Here is a 27,498-nt window from a genome sequence, read left to right as displayed (position 1 = left end):
GCCAGCAGGAGTGGGCTGCCCGGGCATGACTGTCTTCGCCTCTGGAGCCGAGCCGGCGGGGAATCTGCAGTCGTCTCGACTTCTGGCTGCGCGAGGAAGAGGCAGGAAAGAAGCGCCCGGGGGCTGGCCCCGCCCGCCTCGCGAATCTGCGTCCGTCCAAAGCGCCGCTTGAGCATCCCCGGCGCTGCTGGCCACCTCCCCGCGCTCCGCCCCCTTCCCTCGGGGACGAGTCGCTGCTTTCGTCGCCGCCGATTCGCCGGGAGCCCAAGAGAGAAGCAGCTGGGTAGTGGCGGTGAAGCCCACTCTCCGGGGAATGCGGCCGGTCTCCAGAATCCCTGGGCCGAACCTCTTGAGCCTTATAGGCCGCTGGCCACGGCAAGGCCACTACCTTCGGCTCCGCGGAGCTCCCGGGGGCACCCGTGGCGAAAGTGCGAATGCGGACGCCGCGCCCGCTGGGCCTCGTGCAGGTGGCGGTGGTGTTTGGTGCGCGCGCCGGGGAGGTGGTGGTGGTGGGGGGGCGCCGCCGCCGCCACCGCTGCGGGGCCGGGTGTCGCGCTGCCGCCGCCGCCGCCGCCGCCGCCGCCTCGCGCCGCTGAGGTGCTGCGCGGGGTGGGGGAGGGGAGCCGCTCTTCGCGAGCGGGTGAGTGGGGTCGCGGCGCGCGTGCGCGCGGAGGCCGCGGGGCGCAGAACGCGCCCGGGCGGGAGGAGAGGGCAGCGGCGCGCGTCCCCCGCCCCCCCCACCCCCCCCCTCCCGCGCGGACTCGGCCCGAAGCCGGGGTTCGGGATCGGTCTCGCGGTGTTTCCAACGCCCCGGAGAGGCGTCCCATCTTGGGCTGAGAGTCAGGGCGCGGGGCCGGGAGCGAGAGCCGGGCTCGGCCCGGGCCGCTGGCCGGTGAGGAGGCGGGAGGGGGCGGGGCCTGCGGGGCGGGGGAGGGGTCTGCGCCGAGGCCGCGCGGGGAGAGCGGGAAGGTGAGGGGCACGAGCGGGGACCCCCGAGCGCAGAGGCAGGAGGTGGGGCGAGGATGGGGCGCCATGGGGAGGCTGGGTGCCTGGGGCAGAACCGAGGGGTGTGTGTGGGGGGGGGACCGGACCACGGTGCGGCGTGGACACGGGGGTGATGAGAGGACCTGGAAGCCTGGGTTAGCCAATGAGGGGGAGGACAGCGGAGTCCGGCAGGGTCCTGGACCCCCTTTGCGTACCCCCTCTTTTCCTCTCAGTGTAAATGAGCAGAGATGGATCAGGAAGGTGGGGGAGATGGGCAGAAAGCCCCGAGCTTCCAGTGGCGGAACTACAAGCTCATCGTGGATCCTGCCTTGGACCCTGCCCTGCGCAGGCCTTCTCAAAAGGTGTACCGCTATGACGGCGTCCACTTCAGCGTCAACGTGAGTGCCTGGCCTCTCCTGCGCCCCTCTCTTCTTGCCCTGGCCTGGAGCCGCCGTACCCATGGCATCCTTCTCAGAAATCAGGGAGGGAACCCAGCTCTGTTGCATGGGCTGGGGAGGGTCTTCACGTGGGCAGGAAGCTTAGGGCCCAGACACCTGGTCTCATCCTGAGCCACCTTTTCTCTTCCTGACTTCCTTGCTAGGACTCTAAGTATATACCAGTCGAAGACCTCCAAGACCCTCGTTGCCATGTCAGGTCCAAAAACAGAGACTTTTCCCTCCCAGTCCCCAAGTTCAAGGTAAGTGTCTGCTAGTTTTCTTGCCATGGTGGCCCTTGGAGGGGGTAGAGGATCTTGGCACTCTGGACTTCACATAGCCTGATGAGTGCTCCAGTGACATACTGACAGCCTGGTCTAACCATTCCTGAGACTGTGGCACTGAGCGGTTTGGGACAGGAGGTACACAGGTATAGCAGTGGTATCCAGATGTTTCCTTGGCAGCAAGGGTCTTGACTTCTGCCATTTCTCTTACTGTGTCTTTTATGACAGTACATGGCAGGGCAGTGGGGCATCCTAGTTCATCCACAGGTAGAGGAATGACGGAGCACTGCCTTCCAGGAGTCCTCTGTTCCTCACTTTTTGTCCGGTCATATGCTCCTCCATCTTGTTTCTTAAGCGCATTCCCACTTCTCAGTCTAAGCAAGCAACTTATCAGGCCTTGGACTGAGCCTAGAACTAGTTCTTAGTTTCCTTCAGTTATTCTTTGAGTTTTTCTTTTCTGAGTAGTTTGTGGGTATATATGCTTTTTTTTTTTTAAACTTCTTATGCTTTCTGTGGACAACCTCTTTCATATCAACCCAAATGTTGGTGACTTTCGAATATCTTATCAGCCAATGTCAGTCTTGAACTCCAGGCTTATGTGCCTGGTAGAGGTAAACAGCTCTACCTGGAGATCCCATACACACCTCAAACTCAAGAAACTTAAAACAAGTTTCTTTTAACCTCTTAATACTACTCTCCTTTCCTTTTTCCCTCTACTGACAAAGGGCAGCACCAACTACCCAGCTGCCCAGGCCAGAAACCAGGGAGTCATCTGTTTTATCTTAAATCTTTCTATTTTCATTCCTTAATGCAGACCTTTGTATTTGTTTTACTTGGTTTTCCCCACTTACATTTTTTGCTCTATTCTGCAGTCTTGTGTCTGATTTTATTGTTATTTTACTATTATTGTCCAGTGTGTGTTTTTGGGCATTGCATGTATTATTCATCTGGCCAAGCCTTATCTTCCACCTTATCTTCCTACATTCCTTTCACACTATACACTTTTGATTTTTTGTTTGTTTTTGTGCTGGTCCTGGGGCTTGAACTCAGGACCAGGATGCTGTCCTTATGCTCTTTTTTTAAATCGTTGTTACTAGGGTACTGTCCAGAGAGGTTATCATTTCATAAGTCAGGTGATGAGTACCTTTCTTTTTTTTTGGACAGTGTCACTCCTTCCTTTGCTTTCCCGTTTCCCCCTCACATCCCTGCCCATAAAATACATAGTTTCTTTTCTTTTCTTTTTTTTTTTGTCGGTCATGGGGCTTGAACTCTGGGCCTGGGTGCTGTCCCTCAGCTCTTCAGCTCAAGGCGAGCGCTCTACCACTTGAGCTACAGCGCCACTTCCGGTTTTCTGGTGGTTTTTATTGGAGATAGGAGTCTCACGGTCTTTCCTGCCCGGGCTGGCTTTGAACCGCGATCCTCAGATCTCAGCCTCCTGAGTAGCTAGGATTACAGGCGTGAGCCACCAGCGCCCGGCACATAGTTTCTTTTCTACATAGTGTATACCAAATAGCATGATTGCATCTATCCACCCTTCCTCTGCCTCCCTCTTTGCTCCCCAAAAGGGGGAAAAAACCCTCAAAAGCAAAAATAAACACACCAACATCACTTGAGCCAAGGTTCCACTTTTGGCTTTTTTTGATGATTAATTGGAGATAAGAGCCTCACAGAGTTTCCTGCCTGGCTGGCTTTGAACAGTGATCCTCAGATCTCAGCCTCCTGAGTAGCTAGAATTACAGGTGTGAGCCACTGGCCTTACACTCTGATTTTTAGAAAGTGCCATATTGTGGAGTTTCCTGGCCTAAAAGTCCTTGTTTTGGTGTAGCAAAACAGACAGAACCAGAATGATACCATCTCTGTGAATCCTTCCCTGATTCTACTCTGTACAAAGGTGCCCTTCTCTTGGTTCCTTCTCTACACTTCTCTTGGCACCATATCACACTGTGACTGTGTCTGTGTATCTGCTTTTTTCAATGGGAATCTTTTTTTCCTTCTTTATATTTCTAATGCTTGGCCCATGGCAGTCAGAAAGTGAGCTAGTCAATTGTTTCTCTACAGCTACTTCCTTCACATAATTATTCTTCCATTTGTGCGTTTTGTTCCTAGTTTTTGTGCCACTTGGTGAGAAGGATTCCAGGAGAGAAAGGTCAAGACTGATAGAGCCCTTGTGATCCTCCTTCTTTTGCCCTGCAATCTCCCAGATCTCTCTCTTGATTGCTAAAGTTTTCTAAAGGGCAAAGGGTCAGTGGTCAGTATAGAGACCCCAGACCAATTCCTCTCCTCTCCACAGCTGGATGAGTTCTATATCGGACAGATCCCATTGAAGGAAGTGACTTTCGCAAGACTGAATGACAACGTGCGGGAAACCTTCCTGAAGGATATGTGCCGAAAGTATGGCGAGGTGGAAGAGGTGGAGATCCTTCTTCACCCCCGTACTCGGAAGCACCTGGGCCTGGCCCGAGTGCTCTTTACCAGCACTCGGGGTGCCAAGGAAACGGTCAAAAATCTCCACCTAACCTCTGTCATGGGCAACATCATCCATGCCCAGCTTGACATCAAAGGTGAGGGTTTTCCTGTCTGCTGCCCAGCATTGGTCTCCAGGAACGACATGGAGGCACATATGCTTCCATGGGTCGGGCAGGTGATCGTCATGATTCCTTGTCTGAAACTCTTGGGGCCAAGTGTGTCTTGAAACTTACAATATTTCAGATTTTAGGGGAATTCTGGTACATATATGATGTTGTGTATATCATTGTCAGCATGGTTAATGAGCAATCTCAGTCAAGCATGGGAGTCTATCTAAAATCACATGAATTATAGTAAATAAATCTGGATGCCATGTTCTCAAAAAATACTGGGTTTTCAGGGTTGGCTTTTTGTTTTCTTTTTCTTTTTTCCTGGTCCTGGGGCTTGAACTCAGGGCCTGGGTGCTGTCCTTGAGCATTTTGCTCAAGGCTCTACCACTTTGGCACAGATCTACTTCCAGCTTTTAGGTGGTTAATTGGAAATAAGAGTCTTATGGACTTCTCTGTAAGGGCTTGCTTCAAACCATGATCCTCAGATCTTGGCCTCCTGACTAGGATTACAAATGTGAGCCACCAGCAACTGGCTAGTTTTTGTTTGTTTGTTTGTTTGTTTTTTGGTGCTGTTCTGGGACTTGAAGGTTCTGAGGCTCAAGGCCAGTGCTCTGCCACTTGAGTCACAGCTCCACTTGCAGCTTTTTCTAAGTTGATTGAAGATAAGGGTCTCAGGCTTTCTTGCTGGGCTGGCTTTGAACTGCGATCCTCAGATCTCAGCCTCCTGAGTAGCTAGGATTATGAGGATGAGCCACTGGTGCCCTGCTTTTTTTTTGGTCGGTCATGGGGCTTGAATTCTGGGCTTGGGTGCTATTCCTGTGCTCTTCAGCTCAAGGTGAGCTCTCTACCGCTTGAGCCACAGTACCACTTGCAGTTTTCTGGTGGTTAATTGGAGATAAGAGTCTCATGGACTCGGGGCTGGGAAGGTGGCTCAGTGGTAGAGCGTTTGCCTAACATGCATGAGGCCCGGGGTTCGATTCCCCAGCACCACATAAGCAAAAAGAAAAAAGCCGGAAGTGGCTCTGTGGCTCAAGTGGTAGAGCACTAGCCTTGAGCTGAAGAGCTGAGGGACAGCGCCCAGGCCCAGAGTTCAGGCCCCACAACCGGACCAAAAAAAAAAAAAAAAAGTCTCATGGACTTTTCTGACCGGGCTGGCTTTGTACCGTGATCCTCAGATCTGGGCCTCCTGAGTAGCTAGGATTACAGGCGTGAGCCACCGGCCCCTGGCTGGTGCCCTGCTTTTTTGGTAGGTAAGCTGGGTACTGGAGACATAGTAGTGATTGCATACCTAGCATACAAGCCATTGGATTTGTTCTCTATCACTACTGGAAAGAACAAATAAATAAAACAGTCCTGAATTTGCTTTCAAGGTGTGGTAGGGAAGCTGAAGGTATGGCTTTAATGAGGCCCGAGTTCAAACCTCACTCCATCACCACAAAAAGGAGCAATAAGAAAAAGTAGGCTCTATGCCAGATTGCAGGGTTGTAGCGCCATCTGAATGGGGCAGCTGTTTGGCACTAGCCAGCTTGCAAGAGGGAATGAGGACTAGTTCCCAAGTTTGAATTTCAGAAGAAAACTTTGTAATCTCATGCTTTTTAAAACAACTATTACAAGCTGGGTGTTGGTGGCTCACGCCTGTAATCCAAGCTACTCAGGAGGCTGAGATCTGAGGATTGGGGTTCAAAGCCAGCCTGGGCAGGAAAGTTTGTGAGACTCTTATCTCCAGTTAACCACCAGAAAACCGGAAGTGGCGCTGTGGCTCAAGTGGTAGAGTGCCGGCCTTGAGATGAAGAGCTCAAGAACAGCACCTAGGTCCAGAGTTCAAACCCCATGACTGACTAAAAAGAGACCAAAAACACTTATTACGTTTTCTCAAATTTTTTTGAAACTAGTGTGCAAATTATATAAAATGCAACGTAGGCTAGATTGTCTTGAGGCTGCTCTTCTGTAGCCTTTTATTTATAGGATGAAGAGCCTGGGGTGGGAGGTGCTTAGCATTAGATAAACCTGGGTTTAAACTCTTCTGCCAGTCAGATTTTTTTGTTAGCATATGTTAGTTATATAGGGGGAATTTCATTGGACTTTTCCACTGATGTATATATAATATATACAGTATATACAATATGACCATGTTGATTAGTTTTGTGTGTGTGTGTGTGTGTGTGTGTGTGTGTGTGTGTGTGTGTGTGTTGATACTGGGGCTTGAACATATGGTTTAGACAATGTCCTTTAGCTTTTTCTGCTCTATCATTTGAGCCATAGCTCAACTTCTGGCTTTTTGATGCTTCATTGGAGATAAGGATCTCATGGACTTCCCTGCCCAGGGTGGCTTCAAACCACAATCCTCTGATCCCAGTCTCCTGAATACTTAAGATTAAAAGAGTGAGCCATTGGTGACTAGCCAGTCAGTTTCTTTCTTTCTTTCTTTCTTTTTTTTTTTTTGTCGGTCATGGAGCTTGAACACTGGGCCTGGGCGCTGTCCCTGAGCTCTCCTGTTCAAGGTGAGCACTCTACCATTTGAGCCACAGGGCCAATTCACGTTTCCTGGTGGTTAATCGAAGATATGAGTTTCACGGACTTTCCTGCCCAGGCTGACTTTGAACTGTGATCCTCAGATCTCAGCTTCCTTGGTAGCTAGGATTACAGTCATAAGCTACCAGTGCCCAGCCAGTCAGTTTTCTTTACACTTGTAAAATAGGGACACTGGTGTGTTTTTCCCTCTCTCCTATTGATCATTGAGTATACTAGCATATATATAGGAATGTTACTAGTAAACTGAAAAGTGTCAGAAGAATTTTTTTTTTTTAGTAGTAAAGTGGTTAAGAGATAAAAGAGTAAGTTCCTAAAGATAAAGAAATAAATAAAGATAAAAAACTGGACTGGGAAGGTGGCTTAGTGGTAGAGTGCTTGCCTCCCATGCATGAGGCCGCCCTGTGTTTGATTCCTCAGCATCACATATACAGAAAAAAGCCAGAAGTGGGGCTGTGGCTCAAGTGGTAGAGTGCTAGCCTTGAGCAGAAGAGCTGAGGGACAGCGCCCAGGCCCAGAGTTCAGGCCCCATGACCGATGACAAAAAAAATAAAATAAAATAAATATATAAATAAAATTGAAGTCTAAGGAGGGAACGGATAACCACACAAGGAAAGGAGTTGTTTTCAGCTTCTTTTCATTTTTCTCCCTGTAGGACAACAACGAATGAAGTACTATGAACTGATCGTCAATGGCTCCTATACCCCTCAGACTGTACCAACTGGAGGCAAGGCCCTGAGTGAGAAGTTCCAGGGTTCTGGTGCAGCCACGGAGACGGTGAGCAGCTATGGCCGCCACAGCCTTGGCCACTTAAATACAATGCCTAATTACCAGGACTAGGACCTGTTTTGAGAGGTTCTAGGCTTCACTGTTAGGTAAAGGAACTGTTGAGGTAAATGCCTATTTGCTTTCGAAAGACAGAACTAGGATTCTTGGTTTGAGGCAAAGCAAGTTTTTAAGCCATGTCTGATTTCTTTCTCCTTGTTCCTCCAGACTGAGTCCCGCCGCCGTTCTTCTTCGGACACAGCCACCTACCCAGCAGGCACTGCTGTGGTGGGCACCCCTGGCAATGGTACCCCCTGCTCCCAAGACACAAGCTTCTCCAGCAGTCGACAAGACACCCCATCTTCTTTTGGCCAGTTCACCCCTCAGTCATCCCAAGGAACACCCTACACATCTCGGGGCAGCACCCCCTACTCTCAGGACTCCGCCTACTCCAGCAGGTAAAGCACAAGCACCATGGGGGCCCCTGGCCATCCAATTCTGGAAACAGCCAGCTGCCACAGGGAAGAATCCCAGAATCTGAGATCACTTAATCCAGTCTGTAGGTTTAGCAGACAAACTGCTGTCTGCAGAGAGAATAGCCAGAACTGGGCATGTAATGCTTTGGGGTCAGTGCAGAGCACCTGTGGGTACGCGAACAGGGAGGTCAGGTTTGGTGACATGGAGATCTCGAGCCCAGCTCCCTCTCCCTTTTCTTCTCCAGCACCACTTCAACCTCCTTCAAGCCCCGGCGGTCAGAGAACAGCTACCAAGATTCCTTTTCTCGCCGCCATTTCTCTGCATCTTCAGTTCCCACGACTGCCTCCACAGCCATCTCAGCCACCACCACCGCCACCGCTGCTTCTTCCTCCTCCTCTTCCTCCTCTTCCTCCTCCACTTCCTCCTCCACCTCTTCCTCCTCATTGTCCTCATCTTCATCGTCATCATCCTCTTCTACATCTTCTCAGTTTCGTGCTTCTGACTCAAACTACCCAGCATATTATGAAAGCTGGAATCGCTATCAACGCCATGCATCTTACCCACCTCGTCGAGCAACTCGAGAGGAGCCTCCTGGTGCCCCCTTTGCTGAAAACACAGCAGAGCGCTTTCCACCTTCATACACCTCCTACTTGCCCCCTGAGCCCACTCGGCCCACTGACCAAGACTACCGGCCTCCTGCCTCCGAGGCCCCACCCCCAGAGCCTCCAGAACCTGGTGGAGGTGGCGGTGGTGGGGGGACCAGCCCTGAGAGGGAAGAAGCTCGGACCTCCCCCCGCCCAGCCTCACCTGCTCGCTCGGGCTCCCCAGCCCCAGAGACCACCAATGAGAGCGTGCCCTTCGCGCAGCACAGCAGCCTGGATTCCCGCATTGAAATGCTGCTCAAAGAGCAGCGCTCCAAATTTTCTTTCCTGGCCTCTGACACAGAGGAGGAGGAAGAGAACAGCACTGCAGGCCCTGGGGCTAGAGACCCAGGGAGTGAGGTGCCTGCCGGGTCAAGTCACGGGCCCTGCACACCCCCTCCAGCCCCGGCGAGTTTTGAGGATGTGGCTCCTACAGGGAGTGGGGAGCCAGGGGCTGCCCGAGAGTCTCCCAAGGCCAACGGGCAGAGCCAGGTGAGATGGGGGTCAGCTAGAAGGGGGGTTTGGGGCCTAGGAGGCAGGGTGGACCTGGGGGAGGGGAAAGGAACTAGACAGGAAAATGAGTTTGGAGATGAACCCAGGAACACAGTTTTTCTGTGCTTCTCTCCACCCTTGCAGGCTTCTCCTTGCTCTTCTGGAGAGGACATGGAGATCTCTGATGATGACAGGGGTGGCTCACCCCCTCCGGCCCCAACGCCCCCCCAGCAGCCTCCACCTCCACCCCCTCCGCCGCCGCCACCTCCTCCCTACCTGGCTTCCCTTCCTCTTGGTTATTCTCCCCACCAACCTGCCTACCTCCTCCCACCCCGCCCCGATGGGCCACCACCCCCTGAGTACCCCCCACCTCCTCCTCCACCACCCCATATCTATGACTTTGTGAACTCCCTGGAACTCATGGATCGACTCGGGGCTCAGTGGGGAGGGATGCCCATGTCCTTCCAGATGCAGACCCAGATGTTAACGAGACTCCACCAGCTGCGACAGGGCAAGGGATTGACTGCTGCCTCTGCCGGGCCTCCTGGTGGGGCCTTTGGGGAGGCCTTCCTTCCTTTCCCACCCCCACAAGAGGCTGCCTATGGTTTGCCCTATGCTCTTTATACACAAGGGCAGGAAGGCCGTGGAGCATACTCACGGGAGGCCTACCATCTACCTTTGCCCATGGCAGCCGAGCCCCTGCCCTCTTCCTCAGTCTTGGGAGAAGAGGCCCGGCTGCCTCCCAGGGAGGAAGCAGAGCTGGCAGAGGGCAAAGCCCTGCCATCAGCTGGCACTGTGGGCCGTGTATTGGCTACTCTAGTCCAAGAGATGAAGAGCATCATGCAGCGAGACCTCAACCGGAAGATGGTGGAGAATGTGGCCTTTGGAGCCTTTGACCAGTGGTGGGAGAGCAAGGAGGAGAAGGCCAAGGTGAGGAGGGCTGCTATCTGGACTTGGAGACCAGGGCTTTGCTGGATGAGATCTACCTCAGACTTCTCCAGGCTGCACAGTTCAAAATGAGAGAGGTCAAGGCAAATGAAGAGTCAGGCTATGGATACTCAGGGACATTAGCTGGGCAAGGAAGTTGGGCCAAGCCACAGGGAGGTCAAGCACAGGACCGAGAGAGAGCTTTGTCCTAGCTCTGTTGCTTGCTTTCAGTGGGCCATGGCAGTGAGGCAGTTCTGGGCTTGTCTTGTCTTTGGCCATCTATGAAGTGGGAAAAGAAATAGTTGTATCCTGTAGTTGAGGGTCTAAATGAACAGACCTGAAAATTATACCCATAAGGGCCTGGTAGAGGCATGACAGGGGCCAGTGGAGGGGCCAGTGAAGGGATTTCTGTGTGGCTGGGTCTTGGGCTCAGTCCCCATGCTGCCTGCAGCCATTCCAGAATGCAGCCAAGCAGCAAGCCAAGGAGGAGGATAAAGAGAAGACGAAGCTCAAAGAGCCAGGAATGCTTTCCCTGGTAGACTGGGCCAAGAGTGGGGGTACCACAGGCATCGAAGCCTTCGCCTTTGGGTCCGGTCTGCGAGGAGCCCTGCGGCTGCCTTCCTTCAAGGTACCCCGAACTGTACTTCTATTTTTTGTGGGATGGGAGAGGGGAGGCTTTCCTTGGAGCTGTGATAGTGGGAACTGAGTTTGAAATGGGCCCAATCTTCTCCATCCTCCAGGTAAAACGGAAAGAGCCGTCAGAAATTTCAGAAGCCAGTGAGGAAAAGAGGCCCCGACCCTCCACTCCAGCTGAAGAAGATGAAGATGGTAAGTAGGAGACAAGGCAAGAGAGAGGACTGCATGAAGTTCTGATAGAAAAGCAAGAGGCAGAGACAAAAGGGACAAGGGTATTGTGAGGGCAAGGTACAAGTGGAGAGGTAGGTTGAGGTTAAAAGGAAAATAAAGTGGTCTTAAGAGTTGTCACAGATGGGTTGCATGAGATGTGTTCTTGGATTGTAGTTGTGTAGAATGCTGGTTGTAGTTGGTTTGTATCTTGATTTTTCTACTTAAAATAGGAACAATAACTTCCATATTTGAAGTCACAGACTTTGGAGATTATAATAAGTCACTACCCACATTTCCCATTCACTCCTGCAGCCTCTCTTTCAGTTCATCCAAGTCTCAGCTGTTGGTTGACAGCTTCTGCGGCTTGAAACTTAACTGAATCACATCTACTGCCTAGTGGTCCATTGTCCTTAGTTCTCTTTCTCTTGGGTCAGACATGACAAGTTGTTTTCCTCTTTCACCTGACCTAGAAAAGAATGAAAGATAAAATGGGTAGGATGTGCCTAAAATGATAATTATAAGAAATATCAGATAAACGTAAAGTTTTGTGTTTCATTTGCTGCCTGCTAGGGCGTTAGGTGGGCAGAAGCATATGTAAAACTCCTAGGACCAAACTGATGGTTGAGGATAATTGCTCTCACCGCCCTACTCCTCCTTTTTGTTCTAGACCCTGAACGAGAGAAGGAAGCCGGAGAGTCAGGACGTCCAGCAACTAAGCCCCCAAAGCGAGATGAAGAGCGAGGCAAGGCCCAAGGCAAGCACCGGAAGTCCTTTGCTCTGGACAGTGAGGGGGAGGAAGCATCCCAGGAGTCTTCCTCTGAGAAGGTGAGAGCCTAGGCATGTTAGCTCAGAAATTTGCTTTATTCTTGTTTGGAGGTGCTGGGGATTGAACCCGGTACTTGGTAAGCAGGTGCTCTACCACTTGTGCCACACTCCTGGCTCCCAGAAGCTTGATCCTCAGTCTCCTCTCTCAGAGTCAGCTTCTTTCTGGGCTCGAGCCTAGACAGCTGTATCTTCTCATGGTACAATTGTCCCTTTTTCCCACCCTACCCCCACCCCCTTTTTTTTTCTGTGCCAGTTTTCGGGACCCTGTACTCTCACTTGGCTTTTTTTGTTCAAGGCTGGTGCTCTACTATTTAAGACACACCCCCACTACTAGTTTTTTGCTGGTGAATTGGAGATAAAGAGTCTCACAGAAAAAAAGAAAAAAAGAGTCTCACAGACTTTTTTTTTTTTTGGTCGGTTGTGGGGCCTGAACTCGGCCTGGGCACTGTCCCTCAGCTCTTCAGCTCAAGGCGAGCACTCTACCATTTGAGCTACAGCGCACTTCTGGCTTTTTCTGCTTATGTGGTGCTGAGGAATCGAACCCAGGGCTTCATGCATGCAAGACAAGCACTCTACCACTGAGCCACCTTCCCAGCCCATCACAGACTTTTTTTTTAAACCCAGACTGGCTTCAAACCTTATCCTCAGATCTCAGCTTCCCAAGTAGTTTAGGATTATAGGTATAAGCCATCAGTGACCAATAGTTCCTACTCTGTTAACCCCTATTTGTTCTTTTCCTTAAGGATGAGGAGGAGGATGAGGAAGATGAGGAAGACGAAGAAGGAGAAGAAGCAATGGACACCACGAAGAAGGAGGCAGATGCATCAGATGGTGAGTGCAGGTAGTTGGGGAGAGCTCTTCTTGGGTAGGAAGGGATTTTGGTCACCTGACTTACACTTTCCCACACCCATATCTTTCCTGTGTGGACACCTTTGCCCTCCACAGTAGAAATTGCTTTAGCTACAGTCTTTAAGCTTTAACTTTGGTGCTTACTTCTTCTGAAACACCTCTTCCTTTGAAATAGTGCAGCAAAGTCTTCATATTTCGCCAAGTCCCAGAGATGAGAAGGGTCTGCATTATCCTTCTCCCCTTTGGTGTTACCAGACCAGACCTTCCTACCTTTGATCACTGTTCTTTAAGGTCTAGTCACCAAGCTAGCCTCCCTCTTCCCTTCCTAATAGCTCCGGTCACCCAAATACTCATCCAGTTTAAGATCTGTGGGTTCTTCACATCTAGGTTTGGGTATATGATGTCGACTTCCTTTCTACTCACTCGTTTAGAAATCGCTTTATGGCTGGGTGCCGGTGGCTCACGCTACTCAGAAGGTTGAGATCTGAGGGTCATGGTTCAAAGCCAGCCCGGGCAGGAAAGTCCATGAGACTCTCTCATCTCCAATTAACCACCAGAAAACGGGAAGTGGCGCTGTGTCTCAAGTGGTAAAGCGCTAGCCTTGAGATGAAGAGCTGAGGGACAGCCCAGGCCCAGAGTTTGAGTCCCACGACTGACAAAAAAGGAAAGAAATAGCTTTATGGCCCTCCTCAGTGCAAGTGCTGTTTTAGGTACTTAGGGTACAACAGTAACTGAGGCAAATGGCTCCTGCTTTTGAGGGCTTGTTTTTTGAGGGCTTGTTGGAAGAGAGATGGAGACTTGAAAACAAGCAAGCAAATCGTGTTGGGCTATGAAGAAGATGAAACAGTAATAGGGTAGAGTAATAGTGCAGTAAACTGAGGAGTCACTTCTTTTTTTGGTGGGGGGCGGGGGCGGGGAGAAGGGGTTGGTCATTGGCTTGAATTAAGGTCCTGATGCTGTAACTCAACTCTTTCACTCAAGGCTAGCACTCTTTATTACTTTGAGCCACAGTGCTACTTCTGGTTTTCTGGTGGTTAACTGGAAATAAGAGCCTTACAGACTTTCCTGCCCAGGCTGGCTTTGACCTGTGATCCTCGGATCTCAGCCTTCTGAGTAGCTAGGATGACAGGCATGAGCCACCAACACTCAGCTAAAAGAAGTCACTTTTCTACATGATAGGCAAGTTGTGCATCTCAAGAGCCAGGATGGCACCATGCATGATCTGAGAGAACCCTCCTTGCTTGAGCAGAGGCTAGGTTGCTGTCAGTGTGGCTACACAGCTACCTATACTCCTTGGGCGCTTCTTGCATTTGTTTCCTTTGTCATTGCTGTTAGGTTTTTCATTTGGGTTCTTGTAGTAGTCTTTAATGATTTCTGTTTCAATCCTCCTCCCTCCATTCTAATACATTTTTCCAAACTACTGGTAAACTTGTCTTTCCAGACATGTACAGACGTTATTAACCTCTCTGCAGTCTTTTCCTGGTTTCCTATTTTCCACAAGGTGATCAGTAATTCAGCTCTTACTTAATCCATTCACCTCCATCTCACAATTCTCTAGAGCCCTTGCCAGCCACTACTACCATCTAGCTTGGATTGCTTAATCTTACATTCCTTAAAGATTATGGAGTTCTGGGGCTGGGAAGGTGGCTCAGTGGTAGAGCACTTGCTTTGCATGCCTGAGGCCCTGGGTTCGATTCCCCAGCACCACATAAGCAAAAAGAAAAAAAGCCGGAAGTGGCGCTGTGGCTCAAGTGGTAGAGCGCTAGCCTTGAGCTGAAGAGCTGAGGGACAGCACCCAGGCCCAGAGTTCAGGCCCCACGACCAGACCCCCCCCCCCCCCCCAAAAAAAAAAAAAATGATTATGGAGTTCTCAGATTTCTTTATTTTTATTTTCATTTTGTTGGTCGTGGGACTTGAACTCAGGGCCTGGGCACTCAAGGCTAGTGCTCTACATATTGAATCACAGCTCCACTTTTTAAAGAAAAATACTACTTTTTGTTTGTTTTTGTGGCACTGAGGAATCAAATCCAGGGCCTCATACATGCTAGGCAAGCACTCTACTACTACGCCACATTCCCAGCCCGTGTGTGTGTGTGTGTGTGTGTGTGTGTGTGTGTGTGTGTGTGTGTGTGTGTGTGTGTGTGTGTGTGTGTGTGTGTATGTGTGTGTGTGTGTGTGTGTGTGCGCGCGTGTGTGCGCGCACGTGTGTGTGTGCGCGCGTGCGTGCGTGCACGTGCGCGCTGGGGCTTGAACACTCTGTGCTCAAGGCTAGCGCTCTACCACTTAAGCCATAGGTCTACTTTCAACTTTTTTTGTAGTTTAGTGGACTGGCTTCAAACTGTGATCCTCAAATCTCAGCCTCCTGAGTAGTTAGGATTACAGGTGTGAGCCACCAGTGCCAAGCTCTGATTTCTTTTTATGGAGTACTGGGATTTGAACTCAGGGCTTCATGCTTTCTAGAAAAGCTGACAGCTACCAGGTGAGCCAGGCTTCGAGTGGGCTGAGTGCAAGGATTCAGGCCTGCACCACTAATCCTGGCTGATTATTAAGCTTCCTTTTTGACTCTAGGATCCTTTCTCAGAATCTGCTGGCCCATCTTGGTGCTTTAAGTAGCTATTTGTCAGTCTCTAGGTCTCTGTCTCTTCTTGCCTTTGGCATTTTTACATGGCAGGACTCCCGTCCTTCTTGATTTCAATGTCCCCTTAAAGAGGCCTTCCCTGACTCATTCGCTTTTCCAGTCAGAATCCAGGGCTCTCCCCCTGACTTCCCAGCCCCCAGCATACTGCTGATTGTCACCTGTGAGCAGAGGTTTGCTTATTTTACTCCTTGACGTCTTGGACTTCCAGCCCTTGGCTTATCCTGAATACTGAGTACTGAGTCAGAGAATGACCCCACAGCTTGACCAAGTGAAGGTCTTCTCACCTCGCCTGATTGCCCCTTCTGGATTTCCAGGCGAGGATGAGGAAAGCGATTCGTCCTCCAAATGTTCTCTGTATGCTGACTCAGATGGTGAAAATGGTAGCACATCAGACTCGGAGAGCAGCAGCACATCGGGCTCCACATCTTCCTCGTCTTCCTCATCCTCGTCTTCATCATCCTCTTCATCATCCGAGTCCTCCTCTGAAGAAGAGGAAGAAGAGGAACAGCCAACAACAGTTCCCTCCGCTTCACCGCCTCCCAGAGAAGCCCCAGCATCCCTCCCAGCGCCTGTGGAGGAGCCCGAGCCAGAGAGGACTACAGGCTCTCCAGCCACGCCTCTTCCTGAGCGGGAGACATCTCCGGCAAGGCCTGCAGGTAGGCAACTTGATGTGTGTGTCTCTGTCTGAAAGAACCTACATTCAGTAATGGTTTACCAGGGCGTGTGACTTTGCTGGAGAAACTCAAAGAGAAAAACGGCATGTTGTCCCTCTTGGAGACATTGCCTAACCCTCAATGAGAGGTTTAGCTACTATCAGAGTAAAACAAGATGGTCTCTGCCTGAGACCACTTGAGTTAACGAGAAAATGCCCAACTTAATAAATCCCTTCTCCTACTTCTCACTGTGTATTGTAATATGTAGGCAAATATTAACTCAGAACTTACTCAGTTCTGCCTTTGCTTTCTTTTGTAGATTTTTACGTTTTGCTTTTTTTTTTTTTTTTTTGTCAGTCGTGGGGCTTGAACTTACCACTTGCGCCACCACAGCATTGCTTCCAGTTTTCTGGAAGTTAATTGGAGATAAAAGTCTCACAGAGCCGGGCGCCAATGAGTGGCTCACATCTGTAATCCTAGCTACTCAGGAGGCTGAGATCTGAGGATCACAGTTCAAAGCCAGCCCGGGCAGGAAAGTCCGTGAGACTCTTCAGTAAACCACTAGAAAACCAGAAGCGGCGCTGTGGCTCAAGCGGTAGAGCGCTCGCCTTGAGCTGAAGAGTGCAGGGACGGCGCCCAAGCCCATAGTTCAAGCCCCATGGTCTCACAGGCTTTCCTCCCCGAACTGGCTTTGAACCTCGATCCTCAAATCTCAGCCTCCTGAGTAGCTAGGATTACAGGCGTGAGCCACTAGCACCTGGCCATTTTACTGTGTTTTTTTTTTTTTGTCAGTCATGGGGCTTGAACTCTGGGCCTGGGCGCTGTCCCTCTGCTCTTCAGCTCAAGGCGAGCGCTCTACCACTTGAGCTACAGCGCCACTTCCGGTTTTCTGGTGGTTTATTGGAGATAGGAGTCTCACGGTCTCTCCTGCCCGGGCTGGCTTTGAATCGCGATCCTCAGATCTCAGCCTCCTGAGTAGCTAGGATTACAGGCGTGAGCCACCAGCGCCCGGCCCAATTTACTGTTATTTCATAACATATCCATACAGATTCTCTTACTCTGGGAACTGTCTGTCCAGATAGTAGGTATTAGGATATATGTTGATAGGGTAAGGTTTCTGGGAGGCGCTGCTTTTCCACTCAGAAAGCTGTGGTCCATGAGGAGAGATGTGCTAAGTAAGTAGTAAGTACATAAGCAAGTCTATGATTGCAAACTGATAAGCACCACAAAGGAAAAATATGGGACATTCAGAACCTGCATGATCTGTGGAACTAGTAACAGCTTCCTGCTGAAGCGTAATGTGCTGAATCTAGGCAGAAATAGGCACAAAAAAACTTGAGTAGATACAAAGGCCATAAGGCCAGGGAATAGCAAGTAGACATAGAAGAGAGCTAACTTGGGGAATTGAGAGCAAGAAGTGGTATGTGACTGAAACTGGACGCGAGGGCATGGATCATGCCATGTAGAATGTGGAGACTTATTAGGAGTTTGGTCTTTTGTCTTGAGAGCAGTAGGAAGCCCTCAGAGAAGCAGTGATCACATTTGTGATTTGAAAGGTGCAGTGCAGAGAGGAGTTGGAGATGGGCCAAAGTGATATAGGGAGCGCATTAGGAAGATGGACAGGCAGGCAGGACTTCTGTGTCTTAGCAGTGTCTTGACTGTCCAAGGTGGGTAGAGGCACAAGAAGATCTAGTGCTGGTGCCTGCTGATCTAGGCCAGACCCCGCAGGATGAGTTGAGCCTTTCCTGAATCTGTCACGTAGTGCAAGGGCCTAGAAGGCCACAAGGCACTCAGAAGGTCATCAACTATAGCCTTCTGTTCTCTGTGGGACAGGAAAAGAAGAGGGACATGGTCACATATGCATTTCAGAAAGTCCATTCTGATAGGAGGAGAAGATTGTAAGTGGTCAGGGAAGAGGTAGGCTGGCATTAGAACATTTAAAGGAATGCATGAGCCAAACAAGATGGTTACAGTGAGATAGATGATCAAGTAGAAGTGGGATGAGCACAGGAGATGGTGAATTGTTCAATTACTCAGCAGGAAAGGAGACCCAGGACGGTGAACTGAGTCTAAGGAGAAAATGGCTGCATTCAGTTGGGGTTGAGTTGCAGATGCCCCAGGACCTCCAGTTAGAAACATGACTGTTAGATCACAGCTCATTGAAGCCCTGGGAGGAATAGGCTGGAAGGTAGATGTCTGTAGGCGGTGACTGTGCAGATAAGGAAAGAGGGTCTGGAGCCTGTGAGTCATTTTAGACAAGTGAGCAAAGGAACCCAGAGAGGCTAGAACAGAATTGGAAGTAGAGCATGGGTGGTGAGTTTTGAGCACCAAAGGGAGTGCAAGTTTTGTGGCTTCTGTGTGTATGTACATGCACACGCACGTGTCAGTCCTGGGGCTTGAACTCAGGGCCTGAGCACTGTCCCTGAATTTTTCTACTCAAGGTTAATGTTTTACCACTTGAGCTATAGCTCCACTTCCTACTTTTTGTGGTTAATTAGAGATAAAAGTCTCGTAGACTTTCCTGCCTGGGCTGGCTCCGAACCGCGATCCTCAGATCTCAGCCTCCTGAGTAGCTAGGATTACAGGGATGAGCCCCTGGTGCCTGGCTTTACTCCCTTTTAGAGATGAAGTGTTTGAAGCTTGTTGAGGTACAGGAATGTGCTTCAGGTTTCCTAACTAAGATTGAAAGCAAAGAAAGAATGTGGGGTTGATGGAAGGTTTAGCTTTTCAGAGTGGATGAGATCGGTGCATTCCTACACTCAAGGAAAGAAGGTGGACCAGGCAAGGGAGAGATTTTGATGGAGTAACATTCCTGGAGGGTACGGCCGGGCCTCTAGATGTGATGGGGAGGGATGGGTGCATCAGGAGGCAGGGAGCTATGGGCTTTTGTGCTTGAAGCTTTTGCCCTGAGCGGCAGGTACATGAGAGACAGCTAACGTAGAAACCTCCTTGCACAATGAGGGGAGTGGGAGGCCAGTGGGGAGGCTGCCTGGGCCTGCCAGCAGCACAGAAGTCCTGCCGAAACCCAGGCCTGGGAGGAGGTTCCAGTGGCAAGATGAGGATATGGAATACACAAAGTACTGTGAAAGGAGAAGACCCAGTGAGGGTCCTGGGGACAGGGCAGGAGAAATAGGGTAAGCCAGACATGGTGGTGCGCGACTGTAATCACAGAACTCGGGAGGCTGAGGCAGAAGGATCTCAAGTTTTGAGGCCAGCCTAGAGAGAGACTTTAAGATATACATACACACACACACACACACACACACACACACACACACACACACACACACACACACACACACACACACACATATATATGTATATATATGTATATATATATATTTATATATATGTATATGTATGTATGTATGTATTTTCTTTTGGAAGAAATTGAAGACAGTCCTTTGCTTTTTACCGAATGAGAAAACAGGAAGTGATGCTGTGGCTCAAGTGGTAGAGCAGTAGTTTTGAGCTGAAGAGTTCAGGAACAGTGCCCAGGCCCAGAATTCAAGCCCCATGACCAACAAAAAAGGGAAAAGAAAGGGGGAAAAAAAGAGAATGAGAAAACAAAGCAAGGAAACCTGAGTCACAAAGGGCTAGGTGGTCCTATGGTAGGAATCTGGGTAAAGGCTTCGAAGGGCAGCAGCCCACACTTAGCTCCCGACAAAGTATGGCTCTTGGTAGGAGGAACTCACTTAAAGGCTGAGTGTCTAGTGGCAGGAACCCATTTTAGCCAGATTAAGTATGGAAAGGGATTCACAGGGCTAGGTACCAGTGCACCCGTCTTTAATCCTAGCCACTCAGGAAGCTGAAATCTGAGGATCGTAGTACAGAGGCAACCTGCCCAGGAAAGCCAAGGAGACTCATCTCCAGTTACCCAGCAAAAAGCCAGAAGTAGAGCTGTGGCCCAAGTAGTAGAAGTAGTAGGGCATTAATTTTGAGCAAAAAAGCTTAAGAACAGTGCCCAGGCCCTGTGTTAAACCAGGACCTGCTCATGTACACACAGACACAAAAAGGGATATACAGGACATAGCCAGGTGCTAGAACCCAAAAGCAGGAACCAGAACATCCTTCATCTTTGCCTTATTCTGATCTGATGCATTATTTTCTCCTTGTGCAGATGGGATTCCTCTGCTTCTCTATTCAGCATAGGGTCACTGCCAAGTGGCAGACCTACCCATTCCTATCTTCATGGGCTTTGTTTTTGGTTGATTGTAGGGCTTAAACTCAGATCCTGGGCACTATCCTTGAACTTCTTTGCTTAAGGCTATTGCTCTACCACTCTGAGCCACAATTCTACTTCAGTTTTCTGGTAATTAATTGGAGGAGTCTCATGGACTTTCCTGCCTGAGCTGGCTTCGAACCACAATCCTCAGATCTCAGCCTCCTGAGTAGTATTACAAGGGTGAGCCACCAGCACCTGGCCCTGTCTTAGTTCTTATTACTAGAAAGTTTTTGATTGGGCTGGTTAGGTGACCATCTTAGTCCTGTCAGTTAGTGATGGCCCTGGGAAGAAAGGAGTAGCCCATGTAGTAGGAATTACCTTTTGGTGCCGTTGTAGATCCTAGGATGTTGAGAACAATTTTTCTCCTGGGGTGGGTGGGTGGTGAGGTAGTGCTGGAATGTGAACTCAAGACTTCTCACTTGCTAAGCAGGAACTCCTTATCCTTAGCACCTTTATGCCACACTTCCGTCGGTTGCTTTTTTGTTTTTTTTTGCCAGTCCTGGGGCTTGAAGTCAGGGCCTGGGCACTGTCCCTGAGCTTTTTACTCAAGGCTAGCATTCTACCACTTGAGCCACAGCCCACTTCTGGCTTTTTCTGTTCATGTGGTACTTAGGAATTGAACCCAGGGCCTCATGCATGCTAGGCAAGCACTTTATCACTGAGCTGCATTCCCAGCCCTCCAGAACATTTTTATGCAGTCTGGCCTTCAACTGCAATCCCAATGGGTCTCAACCTCCCAAGTAGCTAGGATTATGAGCATGAACCATTAGCCCCTGGCTCATTCATTGACAGGTGTATCTTCCGTGAATGGGGTGAGCAGGCAGGGAGTGAAGGGAAATTTGTGTGGAGAAGCTAAGTAGGGAGGGAAATTGATTCTGGCAGTTAGGAACATGCACAGTGGGAGAGGTGGTCCCAACATGGTAGAAAGGAGGTGAGAGGACTCGTAGCAAGCGATTAGATGGGCCTGGGCTGGGTGCCTGGGGCCTCACTGGCTTCCAAGTTTGGGCTGCTGCTGCCTGAGATTCCTGTGGTATCCAGAGCCTTGTACCCAGCAGCCTGCTCAGCTCAAGGTATTGGTTGAGACTGGACTGATTGATCACTGGCTGCCTGGCCTAGCCTGGGTTCTGGCTGCTGTTTAGTTTGAGTGGCAGCACCAGATGAGAAGTCACTAAGTTCGTAGAGGCCCAGGGCAGAACAGAGCAGCAGATAAGAGCATGAATTCCCAGTTACCTGAATGTTGTTGCTCTGCTACTTGCCAGGTGTGTGGCATTGGGCCAGTTATTTTTCTCTGTGCCTCAGTTTCCTCTGTGTGAGGTAGGATTGATAGGAGTACAGTGTGGATTCAGTGTACGTCAGGGACACACGCATGTGGCTGTTACTCGGCTGTGGCCAAAGCTAACTGTAAGATGCGAGCCACCAGCTTTCTGGAGAGCCAGCAAGGCTGGACAGTGGTGGTGGCCTTGAGCTGGAGTATCAGAGGGCAAAGGGGCAAAGAAACGCCATAGTCCTTGTCCTGGGGGCTGAGCTGGGGAGGTTAATGAGATTCAAAGCAGCACCCCTCAGAGACAGTGTGTCCCTTGTCTAATCTGCCACTCGTCCCTTAGATTTCAGCTTCCACCTTGGCCTCTTGATGCGCGGTGTCTTCTGCCCCCTCCCTACTAGGGCAAACCCCCAGTCATTCAGCTTTTTACATTGAGTCTTTTTCACCTCACTGCCCCCGGAGAATATTGTTACTGGGTAAAGTGGTGGATATTTTAGTTTAATCTGGCTAATTGGATCTTCAGAGAATTTGCAGTGGACAAAAAGTGGTCTTGGCCTGTGTTCCTAGCTGTCCCGTGTGAGTCTGTTTCTGCTAGTCTTGGTTTAAAAAAAAAAAAAAAAGGCCATTGAGTCTGGGTGCTTGTGAGGAGCCTTCCTCCACCATCTTCCAGCGGCTCCACATTTGATCTGAGTGGTCTTTTCCCGTTGGACTTGAGCTCTGTGAGGACATCAGAAGCATTTTTGTCCAGTAGTTGTCCCCATACCTGACATATTTGGGGTTCGATGGGCCTCTTGGCCAGATGGGTGTGTGCAGGTACAGCTTTCCATCCTGTCCAGGGAGCTTGAGGGCAGTGGGGGCTGGGGGTGGGGTGGGGGGCCGTGAGGCAGACACTGAAGGAAAATGTGTAGCCTATGGCTGCCCCGCCCCACCCAGGCCTCCTGGCCCTCGTGATCACGTCTAAGGTTGAGCCTGCCCGCTGACCCTCCTCCCTTTCCCGGTGTGCTTTCTTCCCCAGGTCCCACGGAGGAACCACCTCCCAGTGTGCCCCTGCCTCCCCCAGAGCCCCCAACAGGCCCCCCGGGCCCCACTCCCCGCCCGGATGAGCGCCCCTCTTCTCCTATTCCCCTCCTCCCCCCTCCCAAGAAGCGCCGGAAAACTGTTTCCTTCTCGGCCACCGAGGAGGTGCCGGCCCCAGAGCCTCCCCCAGCCGCCCCCCCACAAGCCAAGTCTCCCGGCCCAGTCTCCCGCAAAGTCCCCCGGGGTGTGGAGCGGACCATTCGCAACCTGCCCCTGGACCATGCGTCTCTGGTCAAGAGTTGGCCTGAGGAGGTATCCCGGGGGGGCCGGGGCCGGGCAGGAGGCCGCGGCCGGCCCGCCGAGGAAGAAGAGGCTGAGCCAGGGACGGAAGTAGACCTGGCCGTGCTGGCCGACCTGGCCCTGACGCCCGCCCGGCGCGGCCTGGCCGCCTTGCCTCCCGGGGACGACTCGGAGGCCACAGAGACGTCCGATGAGGCAGAGCGCTCCAGCCCCCTGCTCAGCCACATCCTCCTGGAGCACAACTACGCCCTGGCTGTGAAGCCCACCCCTGCCGTGCCGGCCCCCCGGCCCCCGGAGCCAGTGCCTGCCCCTGCCGCGCTCTTCAGCTCCCCCGCCGACGAGGTCCTGGAGGCCCCCGAGGTGGTGGTGGCTGAGGCAGAGGAGCCAAAGCAGCAGCCACAGCTGCAGCAGCAGTCAGAGGAGAGGGAGGAAGAGGAGGAGGAGGAGGAGGAGTCCGAGTCCTCAGAGAGCAGCAGCAGCAGCAGCAGCAGCGATGGCGAGGGCGCCGTGCGGCGGCGCAGCCTGCGCTCCCACGCCCGGCGCCGCCGGCCGCCGCTGCCCCCGCCCCCGCCGCCGCCCCCGTCCTTCGAGCCCCGCAGCGAGTTCGAGCAGATGACCATCCTCTATGATATTTGGAACTCAGGCCTGGACTTGGAAGACATGAGCTACCTGCGGCTCACCTACGAGCGGCTGCTGCAGCAGACAAGCGGGGCTGACTGGCTGAACGACACCCACTGGGTCCATCACACGAATATCCTGAGCCCCAGAATGTGGCCTTCCTGTACAGGAAAGCAACCACGGGCTGCGGCGAGGGGGGGGGGGAACCTCCTCATTAGCAGGGTGGGCCGTCCTTCACGGGTCTTGCCTGGCACTGCGCTCACTTCCCTCTCCAGCTATGGGCCTCAATGCGCTGCATCTAGCCGGAGGTCTCTCCTCTGGCTGCCCAGCCTGCCTCTCTCTGCTTCGTGCCTTTTGTGCCTCAGTTTTCCTGGCAGAAGAGGCGGGGTCTGAGTGGACTCCTCCCACTTGCTGCCCCCCTGCATCAGACATGCTTAGCTACTCCCACCAACACCTTCTCCTTGCGCTGGGGCTGAGGTGGCTAGACAGGAGCGGGCCCCAGGGAACCACCTGTTCTCTTCCTTAACGCCCTGCACTCACCAACCTGAACACTCCAAAGCGCAAGCGGCGGCCCCAGGATGGGCCCCGAGAGCACCAGACCGGCTCGGCGCGCAGCGAGGGCTACTACCCCATCAGCAAGAGGGAGAAGGACAAGTACCTGGATGTGTGCCCCGTCTCAGCTCGGCAGCTGGAAGGCGTGGACACTCAGGTGGGGCCCTGCCCTAACTCCAGGCCCATCCCATGGGGTCTTTCTCCTCCCCCCCCCTTCCCTCCATCACTCACCTCCTCCCTATCCTGCTGCTCACAGGGGACTAACCGTGTGCTTTCCGAGCGCCGCTCTGAACAGCGGCGGCTGCTCAGTGCCATCGGCACCTCGGCCATCATGGACAGTGATCTGCTAAAGCTCAACCAGCTCAAGGTAAGGAGTGGGACCTGGGCCCAGGAGGAGGCACTGCTCCTAAGGGAGGGGGGAACCAATCCTGAGCCCCCCATGGTGGGTGGCAAGATGGGAGGCCTCTAGCAGTACTGTCTGCTCTCTGTCCCCAGTTCCGAAAGAAGAAGCTCCGCTTTGGCCGGAGCCGGATCCATGAGTGGGGTCTGTTTGCCATGGAGCCCATTGCAGCTGACGAGATGGTCATCGAGTACGTGGGCCAGAACATCCGCCAGGTGAGGCCACGCTGTGTGGCAGGCAGGCTAGTTCCCATGAAGCCAATCAGCCCTCACCAGCCTCACCAGCTCCAGGACTTAGCCAGTGAAACCGGTGTCCTTACAATAATAGGTACCCAGCACCCAGATATTAGTAGTCTAGCAGCAAACATGATCGAGACTTTCCCTTTAAAAACTTGGGAATTTCTGGGCGCTGGTGGCTCACACCTATAATCCTAGCTACTCGGGAGGCTGAGATCTGAGGATTGAGGTCCAAAGCCCAGGTGGGAAAGTACATGAGACTCACCTAAGATAGGAGGTTGAAAGCCAGCCCAGGCGGAAGAGTCTGTGAGATTGTTCTCTCCAACCAACTACCAAAATCCTCAAAGTGTGAAGTGGTAGAGGTGATCTTGAGCAAAAAAAAAAAACTAAGGACAGTTCCCCGGGCTGGCTGGAGTTCAAGCCCTAATACCGGGACACACACCCTCCCACCCAAAACAACAACAACAATAACCACCACAACAACAAAACCAGGGGGAATGAGGGAACATTGGCAAGTAATAGAAGAAAAGAATGGTGCTTGACAACAGGTTTGGCACACCAAGATGGTATCTTAGCTGCATGAGGAGGAGGATTTTCCAGGCCTTGGGACAGGAATGTGCTCCTGATTTTGGAAAAACATATCCTAAGGTTTGACAGTAGTGTGGTCCTAGGAGGGCAAGGGGGTTGGTTAGTTAGCATGTCAGAGAGCTGAAGGTCCATGGTGGTGCTGTGCAGGGTGGGGGCGCCTCCTTTCTCCATGGATCCATATTGAAGCTACGCCGCAGAGGGCTTTGGGAGTTAAACCTGGCTTTGCTGTGAGGAGTGCACTAGTTAGCTAGTGCTTGAACACTGGTACCAGTGCCTGGCTGTGGCAGAAATCCAGGTAAGGTAAGGGTGGTCTGGCCTGTGCAGCAGAGGCGACAGGAGTTTGGCGTCTGGGTAGCTAGCCAGTGAGCTGACTGGAGGGTGAAGGATGAAGGAGTTGAGTCCCTTTCTCAGGCTGCCATTCGCCGCTAGGAGTCCGAAGCCCAGTGAGATGGGCATAAGACGATGAAGAGGACAGGGCAGCCCTGTGGGTTGTAGGCGCCGCACATCCAGGCATGACGCCCAGCAGCTCCAGTGAGGTGGCCTTTGGCCACAGATGGAGATTTGGGAGGAGCTGACTGGCAGCCAGAGCTCTGGAAGGGGTGAGGTCACCCACGGAAAAAGGCAGAACACTCTTGGTCCTTTTTTTTTTTTTTTATGCCAGTCCCAGGGCTTGAACTCAGGACCTGGGCTCTGTCCTTGAGCTTCTTTTGCTCAAGGCTAGCACTGTTACCACTTGCCACAGTGCCACTTTTGGCTTTTTCTGTGTATGTGGTACTGAGGAATGGAACCCAGGGCTTCATGCATGATAGATAAGCACTCTACCACTGAGCCACCTTCCCAGCCCATGGTTCTATTTCTTCCACAAAGCCAGGGATCCTGATGTGCATGACCTGCACTGCCCCAGCCAGCTGCCCAAAGGGGCCTGCTTGGGGGAGGATTGTAGGAGAGGAGATGAATCAGGGTTCTGTTCGTGAAGTGACACTGTCATTCACAAACTGCGCCAGTCCCACAGCCGATGGAGGTTCTACAGCCACCAGGCAGGCGCTCTAGGAGAGGCCACTTCTGTTTTGTCTGGAGTCCTCTTGCCAGTACCTTAGGCGGAGGCCAGCTGCAGGCCCAGCCTGCTCATGTAGACCCTAGAGCCCGCAGCCTCTCTGCAGGGGCTGTGGGGTCTGGCCTAGGTCCATGTGGAAACTGAGGCGGGAAATTCAAGACTTCTGTGCCTCTCGCCCTCCCAGATGGTGGCGGACATGCGGGAGAAGCGCTATGTGCAGGAGGGCATCGGCAGCAGCTATCTGTTCCGTGTGGACCATGACACCATCATTGATGCCACCAAATGTGGTAACCTGGCCAGGTTCATCAACCACTGCTGCACGGTGCGCTGGGGATCGGGCTGGGGGGGGCGCAGAGGGGGGCAAGGGGGGGAGAAGGGCAGCCACCACTCACACCTCCGCTCCTGCAGCCCAACTGCTACGCCAAGGTGATCACCATCGAGTCTCAGAAGAAGATCGTGATTTACTCGAAGCAGCCCATCGGCGTGGATGAGGAGATCACCTATGACTACAAGTTCCCGCTGGAGGACAACAAGATCCCGTGTCTGTGCGGCACTGAGAGCTGCCGGGGCTCCCTCAACTGAGGTGGGCAGGACTGGTGCCCACACCCCTATTTATTCCCCCTTGGTGCCCTGAGCTCCCAGCACCCCAGCCTTAGTGGGCTCCGCAGGGCCCACCTGCCCCCCGTGTCCGTCCACATGTGGGGGTTATGGGCCCCGAGCCCAGCAAGGGAGCCTCAGTTCCTCCCTCCCTGCCACCCCTGCCCACCCTCCCAGGCCCCTCATTTTTTTTCTTTGCGGAGAAGAAGCTGTAAATGTTTTGTAGCTGCCAGCAGCTGTTTCCTGTGGAAACCTGGGGTGCCGGCCTGTACAGATCCTGTTCTTGGGGGCTGCACAGCTCTCATGCTTCGTGTTAATGGGGACTTCCCCTTGTGCCCTGCGTGCACCCCTCCCCAGTTTCGGGGTCTCTAGGGGCAGTGGCCATGTTCTCCCCGGGGGGGGCCCTGTGGCCCCCTTCCTGGGGACTCCGTGCCTGCAACCCTGCCTCATCTTCTGTTCCTGCCAGACCCTGTGGGTTACCCTCCCACCCTGGCTTCTGGGGGCTCCGGCTCAGCCAGGCCAGGATGGTGGGGGGTGGGCCCTTCTTGTTGGGCTGGATTGTACATATGTTAATAGCGCAAACCCAACGCCACATTTTTATAATTGTGATTAAACTTTATTGTACAAAAAGGCCTCTGTCGTTATCTTTGGGGTGGGGATGGGGGTTGAGGACATGGCGGGTCAAGAAAAGGAGGGAAAATGGGTGGTCTCATTTGCAGTGGGTAGGAGG

General features: G+C 52.1%; 1 protein-coding gene across 5 annotated transcripts; it reads left to right on the top strand.

The window, feature by feature from the left end:
* On the top strand, nucleotides 1-27,389 carry Setd1a (SET domain containing 1A, histone lysine methyltransferase). Of its 5 annotated transcripts, none has more exons than XM_042666753.1 (19): nucleotides 1-467; nucleotides 1,218-1,382; nucleotides 1,586-1,681; nucleotides 3,993-4,263; nucleotides 7,463-7,584; nucleotides 7,801-8,030; nucleotides 8,294-9,182; nucleotides 9,327-10,112; nucleotides 10,561-10,737; nucleotides 10,850-10,937; nucleotides 11,623-11,780; nucleotides 12,524-12,611; nucleotides 15,582-15,923; nucleotides 22,422-23,474; nucleotides 23,878-24,050; nucleotides 24,150-24,260; nucleotides 24,389-24,508; nucleotides 26,356-26,493; nucleotides 26,580-27,389. In XM_042666753.1, exons 2-19 carry the CDS (start codon nucleotides 1,233-1,235, stop codon nucleotides 26,751-26,753), a joined length of 5,166 nt encoding a protein of 1,721 aa, XP_042522687.1. In that variant the 5' UTR covers nucleotides 1-467; nucleotides 1,218-1,232; the 3' UTR covers nucleotides 26,754-27,389. The 5 variants fall into 5 exon arrangements, with proteins under 5 accessions (XP_042522687.1, XP_042522686.1, XP_042522690.1 ...); XM_042666752.1 differs by lacking the exon at nucleotides 1-467 and adding an exon at nucleotides 605-640; XM_042666756.1 differs by lacking the exon at nucleotides 1-467 and adding an exon at nucleotides 726-892 and having other exon boundaries at nucleotides 15,636-15,923.
* Nucleotides 27,390-27,498: the final 109 nt, after the last annotated feature.

Source organism: Dipodomys spectabilis, unplaced genomic scaffold, assembly GCF_019054845.1.
Source record: "Dipodomys spectabilis isolate Male_0828 unplaced genomic scaffold, ASM1905484v1 ptg000366l, whole genome shotgun sequence".
NCBI classification, from domain to species: Eukaryota; Metazoa; Chordata; class Mammalia; order Rodentia; family Heteromyidae; genus Dipodomys; species Dipodomys spectabilis.
The sequence above is the reverse complement of the archived record's forward strand: the minus strand, read 5'-3'. Positions and strand labels throughout refer to the sequence as shown.